The sequence below is a fragment of the Aptenodytes forsteri genome, unplaced genomic scaffold (genome assembly GCF_000699145.1).
Source record: "Aptenodytes forsteri isolate BGI_AS27 unplaced genomic scaffold, ASM69914v1 Scaffold428, whole genome shotgun sequence".
NCBI classification, from domain to species: domain Eukaryota; kingdom Metazoa; phylum Chordata; class Aves; order Sphenisciformes; family Spheniscidae; genus Aptenodytes; species Aptenodytes forsteri.
The window spans coordinates 896,065-905,935 of NW_008794177.1; the positions used below are offsets into that span (position 1 = coordinate 896,065).

General features: G+C 49.3%; 2 protein-coding genes across 5 annotated transcripts in view; both read right to left on the reverse strand.

Moving 5' to 3' along the window:
• Positions 1-2,715: 2,715 nt before the first annotated feature.
• On the reverse strand, positions 2,716-9,846 carry LOC109279250 (zinc finger protein 777-like). 4 transcript variants are annotated; one of them, XM_019473442.1, is made up of 7 exons: positions 9,426-9,678; positions 9,021-9,236; positions 8,276-8,925; positions 7,683-7,736; positions 6,967-7,087; positions 5,093-5,194; positions 2,716-4,865 (listed from the first exon to the last, which is right to left on the reverse strand). In XM_019473442.1, exons 3-7 carry the CDS (start codon positions 8,639-8,641, stop codon positions 4,333-4,335), a joined length of 1,176 nt encoding a protein of 391 aa, XP_019328987.1. In that variant the 5' UTR covers positions 8,642-8,925; positions 9,021-9,236; positions 9,426-9,678; the 3' UTR covers positions 2,716-4,332. The 4 variants fall into 4 exon arrangements, with proteins under 4 accessions (XP_019328987.1, XP_019328993.1, XP_019328992.1 ...); XM_019473448.1 differs by lacking the exons at positions 9,021-9,236; positions 9,426-9,678 and adding an exon at positions 9,773-9,846; XM_019473447.1 differs by lacking the exon at positions 9,021-9,236.
• LOC103903525 (zinc finger protein 180) overlaps positions 8,883-9,871 on the reverse strand; it is a 9,373-nt gene continuing 8,384 nt past the window's right edge. The window contains exon 5 of the mRNA XM_019473406.1: positions 8,883-8,925. Coding sequence (XP_019328951.1) covers positions 8,883-8,925 — 43 coding nt within the window. The remainder of the gene's footprint in view (positions 8,926-9,871) is intronic.

The following is a 9,871-nucleotide window of genomic DNA, read 5'->3' on the forward strand; positions in this document are numbered from 1 at the left end:
TCCCCGCGTCCCGACGTCCCTCCACGGGCAACGGGCACTTTTGCCCATTTTGGGGATGACCACTCAAGAGCTGCCCACTTGCTGCCACGGACCCGGGGCTCCCTCGAGGCGGACGCTGCGCCCACACAGCCCGGCCGCGCCGCCGCTCGCTCCCCGCGTCCTCTTCCCCGACGTCCCTCCACGGGCACCTGAAAGGTCCCACGAGGACGTAACTCCACAAGACCAGCTGCAGCAGGTCCGATCCAAGATCCGGCTGGGCTCGGACCTGTCCCAGGAGCAGCTAAGGCATCGCCTAGGAAGGGCCTAAGACCACAGCGGGGGTGCAGTACTAATGTTGAAGCCCCTCCGCCACCCTGCAGCTCAGGGACGTCCTGAGCCAGAAGTGGCATCTCTGTATTTAAGAGTTTCTGTCATTTTTTTCCTTCTGGGAATTTATCCAGCCGATTCTGAACCAGCGCAAAGAGCCGGCACCTGCAGCATCTCGCTGCACGGAGGTCACCAGCGTAACTAACCGCTGCGTGAAGAACCATCGCCTTCCCTTCGCTCTGAACCCGCCGCTTACCGGTTTCACTCGATGTCTCCCAGGCACCCTCCGCGAAACCATTTCCAGTTCTGCCTCCAAAGTGGGGCAACGGGAAGCGCCTGGGGTATGGAACGCGGGGGCACAGCCCAGATCCACTCGGGATGGGACAGAATAGAAGTTATAGAAACAATAAAGAAGATAAGGCCAAACCCACACAAAAGCAGACGGAGCTTTCTGGGAAAGGGGTTCTTTTTTGGATCGCTTTTACTAAAAAGCCACATCGAGAAGGGAAGACAATCTCCTCCCAGAAAGTGCTTGTACAAGACCTCAGTTTCTGTAGCTTTGCGTTCATTTGCGTCACGGCAGCACCCGCAGCCACGAGGCACCAGTCGAACACGCGAGACGAGCCCCTTCATCTGACGGGGTAAGCGGAGAGAGAGCGACAAGTACAGAGAAACTTCAAAAAGAAATAATCTTTTATCAACATTAATCATGACACGCCAGACCTCTCTCAATTTGCAGACTGAAGAGAACAGAACGGGAGAGGCAACCCATGAAGCATAATTAAAACAGAACGGGCAGAAGGGCCTCACATGCTACATCCCGACCTCGTTTCCACCGTTCAGAGAACGTACGGGCTCTTAAAACTAAAAGTGTCTTATTCTCAAATATGTTTCTCAACGCTACTCCTGACGAAGTGTTACGTAGCAGGGCGAGCTTTACACTTGCAGATTAAACATCACCTAAAGCTTTTTCTTTTTTGAGTTGGAAGTTCTCTTTAAAGAAAGTCTACCTTGCTAAGGATCTGCCTTTTTTTCCTCCGACTGCACAAACCCGACAGTTTATGCAGTCACTTGCACCTCCCAGTGCACGAACGTTATTTCTCAAGGCAAGTACCCCAATTCTCAGCTTAAGCCTATGAAAAACTCTTACTCTCCCTGTTACAAGGGAATTAAAACGGTTTCCCAGAGAGGAATTCGGAGGATCTCGCAATTCCCGTGCGCGTTCCTGTGAAAAGACTCGGGTGAGGAACGGCGAGTTTCTACCTCCCTTCCACGCCTTTCCCGCCTCAACTTCCCAAGTACGCCGGCAGATGCCGCGCCAAAGGATTACCCGATCTTTACCCCGCTTCAGTCAAGTGTGTTCTGTTGTCCCTCAGGCTAAGCTTTGGACTGGAGTAACTGTTGACCTGCCGGCGCCTTCCGATGCTTACCTTACGCTACTCTGTTTATTTGTATTTTTAGATTCATTGCGCAGGTTGTTCAGGTACGGCGGCAGGGCGTCGTACCACACCGGTCAACGGCGTCTTGAAAACGGGCTGCTTTGCTCTACAGCGAATTCCTCCTTGGATATAGGAGGAACAGAACCGCCCCACCTGAGTAACCTCTGAGCCTTAACAGCGTTTCACATCCCGCAGCACTGGGCATAAATCTTTAGTGTTTTATGTTTTAGTGTTATTTTTCCACGGAGCCTGGAAACACAATGTTTAAATACAGCTTCAGAAATAACTATTTTTGAAGTTTATAACAGTACGACAGCAACACGTGGAGGGAACGATTACTCTCGCACATGAACTATTTGTTTAATCATTCTGGGCTAAGCCGAGGCTCAATCAAGGCAAAATTCCTGCCAGCAGCAGTGGGACGGGAAGGAGGGTCTGTATGAGGAACAAAACCAACAAAACTCATCTTTTTTGAAGCTGGATCTCTGTGTTAACATCTCTGCGCTTTTTATATCCTAAGCAGAGAACACTTCAGCAAGCCGGTGCAGTGAGACGCTGTAAGAAGCTGCATTTCTCTCCGTGTGTACTCGGAGTTTCAGGTGAGAGGGTCGGGATGTTGGGCGAAATCCACCTGCCACACCACAGCCCTTCCGCGTACAGGCGAAAGAAAACTGACACAGAAGTTTTCACCAAGTCATAGATAGGGCGTCTCTTCCCGATTCTTCCGTCACTCATTTCTCAGGAGGCAAGTCATTTCGGAACGGTCCGACTCCGGATTTCCCCTGCACATCTGAACTTTTACTCTTCAAACAGGACCACGGAGTAGGCTTTACAGCAACCACGACTGCTCCAGCCGTTCGCCCTCACCGTGCCCACCGCCAGCCCGAGGAGCTCATCTTTCGGTGCTTCTCACGTGGGAGACACCTGGTTTTATTACTGAACCTCTTAAACAACAAAACGGAGCAGAAACGTTGAAGATTCGCTCAGCATTTTGAGCAAGTGAAACACTACACGCTGTCGCCATTTTGGATAGCCACGCTGCCTGCGTGGCTTTCCGTCTCCAACTCCATTTAATCCCTGTCTCCACTTAAACCTCTAAACAAGGTGATTATTTGCATTTCGGTGCATACAAAGTCTCAGATTTAAGCGACCGTCTCTGCCTGGTCGGATGCTCCTTAGCTCTGTGCTTCCAAGCGGGGGAAGGAGGCAGAGCTTCCTACACGAGGTCTTTCCTCCGGGATTTACTTTCAGCAGCTCCTGAACAAACCGCTGCAGGCGTGCGACCACACGCCAGATTCAGCCCCGCTATTCCAGGTGTTCTTCAACTGCTTCACGGAAGGGCCCGCAGTTTTGGTAGGATGGTGTTTTACAGGATTTGCTCCACAAGGAATCGCCTCGCTCCAAAGAATCCTCATTCAGGAGCACACAGCGTACTTGTGACCACTAAGGCATTAAGCTGCGTGGGGGAAGAATAAAAGAAAAGCTGTCCCCAGGGCAATTATGAGAAGGAAATAATGAGAAGCCAGTGATAAAAAGAGTTTTCTGGACATTACTCCCGTATTTGGGATGGGCAGGGATCCCTCGGGGCCAAGTGTATTCCCCCAATCCCCTTCAGAAGTTACCGAACGCCACCACAGCACCAGCTGTTTCTTGCTCTGCTGCTCCTCACGGGAAGCCGAGGACACCGACTTCACTCACGGGCTCACCGCGAAGCAGCTGCTTGAACTGGCGGCAACGCGACTTTTTCACTCTTTGCACCCAACTGGAATAAGCAAAAAACGCTGAACATCGCCAGCCTGGGGAGAGAAGACGCGTGATCTACAAACGCTGTCTCTCCAGGACTCCCCTCCTGCCTGCCGATCTTGTCCCTGTAGCCGAAGCTGCTGCTTGCTTCCTGGCTTGTAGCGACACCTCTACTTTGCACGTGCGTTAAGAACACGCCCGTGCTCTTTTTCAGAACCTCGGAAATTAAACGGGCGTCTCGCCCCCAGTAAACAGACGTTTGAAGCAACCGACTCCGGTCGTCGTTTCCACGGGACAGTGCTTTCACTGCCACCGCTGCTGTCCTACGACGGTAACCGCTGAACTAAAAACTTTTTTATTTTTCATTGCTATTTTGACATCAAACCCAAGCATTCACCTTCACCTACGCTCTCAGAAGCTCCGTTGCCTGCTTACAGCTCTGCGGACAATCCTGTTCTGATCGTGACATTTTCTCAGCCTCCTCGTACCTGAAAAACTCCCAGCACTTTTCTGCATTAATACAGACATTCTCTAGCGTGCGCCGTTTGCTGCACCAGAAGATTTTTTTAATAATGCTTTTGGTACAGTCAACGCTGCTCTATACCACTCCTCCTCCCAGATATGAATCATCTAGCTGCTAATTAAAATCAGCTCCTAATCAATGGAGCTGGCGCCAACCAGACGCTTTTCATGCTTGAACTTGATTCAGTCTTATTAAACTGTCTTACCCTAAAGCTTCCCCTGTAATCAATATATGACTATAAGCCATCCTCCCTGGACGGAGAGGGATTTTTTGATAACTGAACGGAAAAAATCTATCCCAGGAAAGCTTCTGGCACACCGGTTACATGTATACGTTGTGAGTTCGCAAGTGATTAGTGAGTCTCGGTTTTTCCATAAAACTCTTGTCACATTCCGTACACTTGTAAGGCCTCTCCCCCGTGTGAGTTCTCCGGTGGCGAATCAAGTCTGCATGGCGACCGAAGCTCTTACCGCAGTCTGTGCATATGTACGAGGATACCCGATTCTTTTTGGTGTGGATTTGCTTATGTTTTAGAAGTCCAATTTTCAATTTAAAAGTCTTCTGACATTCTGTACACAGATACAGTCCTTCTCCGGCATGGGTTTGCTGATAAAAAGGGATCTCTCTGAATTCACTAGATTCTCCTTCCTCAGGAGAGCTGTTACCTCTTCTGCTTCCCGCTGGATTTGCCTGATCTGCTGCTGAATTCTGACGACTCTCAGATGTCACCCCCTTGTCCGGAATTTGGCCAGTCAGGTCTCGGGATCCTCCTGAGAACGACCCACGCAGTTCTGTATTTTCTGAACTCTTTGCGCGACTCTGCAACTCGGATCTGACCACAGTACCACCGCAGCCTGGAACAGAAAGATTCCAAACGTTCCCTTTATGTGACGTGATCTAACATGAATCTCCAAAGAACAACAATTCCTGATTCACCATGGCTACATCCATACAAAGAAAACAAGCTTTGGGTAAAAAAGCAGGGACGCACTAGAATCCCCCCCCCCTCTAATCCTACAAGCCCGCGCAGTTTCAACGTGTTGCCGATTTAATTTCCGACGCGTCTCAGACCACCACGCACCTGCGGCGAGACTTGCAGGAATCTCCCTTTCCTCAAAATCCCGCTGATCCTTGACATGCGGCGCTTCTCTTGCCCGGATATCGCTTTTGGGAACAGGATGGTCTGCACAGGGAACAGAACGTGGAAACGACGGTGGTTATTTTCCTCCGTTTTTTTTTCCACTGTTACAAAGATATCTCCTAACCTTCTTCAACTGTATTGATGTAGACAAAGGATAGGTTGCACAAGGACCAGTGCTGAAGACAGCTTCTTGCCAGCCTGTTCACTTTCCCTCTCCGAGCCCTGTAGTTTACTTACGCCCTTTTTTTGTAACATGACTCATTTCTGTTAATTTACATGAAAAATACTGCCTTTTGCTTTCTCAAAGAACAACAATTTCCTAGTTGTTCCCAGAACTGTAAGAAAAGTCTTTGTGATGCTGTTTTCCAGCAAACACCTGCATAACCCGCTGTCTCTTTTACTCCGGGGAAAGGTCCAACGAGGAGGTAACAGCAAATGCAGCTTCTCTGGCATCTAGAGAGGGCGGCTGGGAAGCGGGCGAGCAATATTTGTTTTCCAATTTTTAAAATATTCCAGAAATTCTATCCAAAAAGGTGGAAAAGTTAAATGTTCAGAAGTGGACGGTCTCAAATTGATTACAGCCATAAAAGCGTAATTCAGCTGTCTGGTGCTGTATGTTATGATTCGGTCCCAACTGTCTTTCTGATACACGAACTTATTTTCCCCCAGCTAATCCCTCTTCACGCGATGCACAGCGCACACCTACTTTTTTAACAGATCAGAGCTGTACAAAAAACGGAGGCAGCTGTCTGCAGACTCTAGCTTTTCTACTGTGAAAAACAGAAGGTACGTAAAGAGTAAAAAAAAAAAAGTGGAATTACATTGCCTCATTATTTCATGAAATTTCAAATCTGGAAGTGCAGAAGTAGGAACAGAATGAGGTTAGGCTAAATCAGCGTTTCTTAAACGGAACTGAAGAGTGTCACAAAGCGCAAACTACAGTATGTGACAACTGAGGCTCCCGGGGCTCACAGCACTTCTGTTCCTCCAGCCCAGAGGACAAGTAAAAGCACTTTTAGCCCCTAATTACAGCAGGTTCTTCTTCTATTAATCCAAGGAATCACCTGAAAGCCGAGGAGCCAGTGGAAGCTCACACCTTCAAATTAAAAAAAAAAAAAAAAAGAAGACTTCAAACAAATGTATAGTTGGGCACTTAAAACTAACCAATGACCAATGCACGCTTCAAACATGTATAGTTGGGCACTTAAAACTAACCAATGACTTCTTCATTTTTGAGGGCACCGTTCATGTTATTTGACTATTTCTGCATCAAAATAGTTCAATGCTCTTTAGTGAATCACAAAACCCGACATCCGTCAGGATTTGGGGATGATGAAAACACTCACAACTTAACTGCAATTAACAAGTCCACCGAATTAGTGATACCATGTCATCGCAGCTCCCGAGCTCGTGCATCTAAACCTTCTCCACTCTCCTTTATTCCTTGTTTTAGTTAGCACGTGCGTTACCGGGGCACCGTCAGAGATCCTAAACCCCTCTACCAGGGGAAACCCTTTCACTCTGCGTTATTCTACCCGCATCATGCAGACAAGGCATCACCTACGCGCACAGACTGAGCGCCTGACATCAACAGAGCGCAGGGAGGCAGCAGTCGCGGAGGCGTTAGAAAAGTGACTGTCCTTCAGTCTTCTTTAAAGAAGAGATTGTGGAGCTGGTCGTCTCTCACAAAGATTCGGAAGTATCTAAAGATTAATCCACTAGAAACCAAAGGATTTGAGGAGTGACTGTTAGACAAGAGCCAGGCCAGAAACAGCACAGATCTGTTAGCCTTCAGCGAGAAAGGGAAAACTAACCTTTACCCAACGCGGTTAAAGATTCGTAATTCTCCTTTATCACTTTCTTGTAAAGTTCTTTCTGCCAATCTCCCAAGTCCTTCCCCTCACGCGCTGCAGCATTATCGCATGTCCCAGGGACCTAAAACGAAGCGTTCAATAGTCAACGCCACCGGAGAGTCGTACATCCCCGACAGCCCTCTTTTTCAAACAGTGGTCGCCAGCCAACTGTTTCTAGCAATGCCCACGTTACGTATAACCAGCATATTAACGAAGGACTTGACATACAGATCTTCTTCTGGCATTTCTGTACGTAGCTCAGAACGAGTGAAATTACTTAAAAACAATGCGACTCAACTGAAACGACGACTTCCTAGAACAACCGGGTCAAAAATTAGAGTGGTAAAAGAAATCTGCGGTCACCCCCAATACCCAGCCCAACCAAGGAATTCGGCTCTTCCTTACGCTGAAAAACAGAAAATACTCCAGAGCGTGTTTTAAATAAGCTCTGAGGCAGCGCCACAGTCTGTCGGATCTGGCTGCGAGAGTTCTTCCCTAAAAATAAAAGTTAACACAAGCAAAAAATTAAGCCCTACGACCGCTGGGAGATGAATACTGCATTTTTTGGCAACATATACGTACGTACTGCGTACATGCTTTCTATCTGTACTTTATATCTACAGAGTACCGTGTTCGAATACGCTTTGATTTGCCTGTTAACCTAACGCACATCGCACTGGTTCGGGTGTTTTGCAGCTTGCACCACGTATAAACCCGATCGGACAAATCCGCTGCCAAGAGAAATAACTAAGTTTCATTAATTTGTCACTAGATGGGATCGCAATCCAAATTAAATACACAGGGGAGAAGGCTGAGCGGAAGTTAAGCCTTTGTCTCGGCCCCAAACACCCACACCGTGGGCACCGTGCCACCAAGAAATCATCTCGGTGGCTCTAAAGGAAATTTTTCCAAGCGCGAGGACCGTCATGTACAAATACAGGTCCGTGGGGAGCGAACCCATTTCACCGCATGAACTGGGATTGCGTCTCCAACAAATAGCAGATTTTTTTCCCCCCCTAACGTTTAGGCACAAAATCGGAAGTCGAGCGCACAGAGCACCAAGAGGCCTTGAACTTCCCCCGTCACCGACCTCCCAGTGCCACCTCCGCGCTCCGCAATACCAGGGAGAAAACCGAAACCCGCTGCGTCGCTGGCAACGTTTTACTGCCGCGTCGCGTGTTTCACCTACTGCTGCCGCCTTGAAGTGCTTTACATGCAAATCTTCCTTTAATTTAAGGGAAGTAAACACAACAGCATATATCTTAATTACCCTCGAGTGCTCGGGATTCCGGATTCGTTTTCGAGTTTTATTACTTATCCCACCACAGAAACTTCGGGGTGTGCCAACGAGCCAGTTTCCATCTTCACCCAAAATGAATTTTTTGGGAACAGCTTCTTTCAGCAGACGTCTGTTTTTTCTAATTTTTAAGGGGTCAATTTCAAAGGAACTGTCCTCAAAATGCTTCGAGCACAGTCGCTGATGCTTGGACGGTGTTCCCATGTCCCGGCCCATGTTGTGAATCCACTGCTTCAAGAGAGGTTGATTTTGTAAAGGAAAGCCATAGAAAGTAACGGTACTGTTCTTGTACACCCCGCTGGTGGCATTTTGACAGTTCAGCGCCGAGCAATAAACCATCGTAAAATGAGAAACAGGAACAAATCCAAAAATATCGTGCCAGGAGGAGGGTTTAAAGGGTTTATCAGCAACTTCAGTATTCAATGGGCCTAAACTTCTCAAGAAAAAACATGGTTTTGAAAGACAGAAAGAGCTGAGGTCACGAAGAAGTGAAACACGGTGCTGAACTTCACTGCCAGAGACGTGGAGCTCACCACGGCTGATGTCTGCAGCCCACGGAGAGGAGGAGCCAGGTCCCCTTTCACAGCACGCGGCTTCCCCACTTCAAAGCGACAGCGTACAATCTGGAAGGCAAAAATCTTTAAAATCAGCTTAATGGACCGTTACTATGCAGATTTACATTTAAAGTGACTTCTGCTATGTACACATATATATGCACTTCATTAATTTGCGTATCCACAAGGAATCCTCCCACGCTCCACAACAAAGCTCATTATACAGTTATTCAGAAGGCAGCAACAAAAGGGTGATAGCCAAATAACTTCCAAAAAATGAAGATTTGTGTTTATACGTGGCGTCGGAACAAGGACTTCCCCATCGCATCGGCTGCCTGCTGGGGAAGGCGAGTCTCGGGGACGTCAGTCGGAGAGGAGATCTTCGGACAGACGCATTGAAAAGAGGAGAAAAACCACAGAGAGGCACCGTCAGAAAAGGACGATGATAGAAATCACCAGGGCACGCACCCGCACAAAGAACCCAGGACGAGAAAGAGCTCTGGGGAGCACACGGGGAACGTTTCTGGAAACAAACGTAGCCCAGACCTGACGGCAGCAACTGCTCTCACCATCACATACGCTTCTGGGAACACCCACGGTTCGTGACCCGTTCTGGTATCGGATGGAGGAGGAAATCGGGCACCTCTGCCCCAGGGCATTCTGCCAACTTGGGAGTCCTGCTGCGGACCCACTCGCTACCCCTTCCTGTGCACCGGCGTCCGGCGGGGCAGGAGGAGGCCGGTATTTCCCCCGGGGCCGACACCCGAGCTCTGTTCGGCCCCCACTGTAGGAAAACAGGGCGCCCCTCGCTCCTCCCGAGGCTCCGAGAGCAGCGGCGGCCCCGCTGCCGCCCCCTGCGCGTCTGCGCCTTACCCCCGCGCTCCACGGCTGCACAGCTGCGGGAGGAAGCAGGCACCGGCGCTCCCCTCCCCGTGCTGCGGGGCCGCCCCGGGCCAGGGCCCCGAGGGAACGCGCCCGTGCAGCCCCCGGGGCAGCGTCCGCGTAGGGGGGAGGC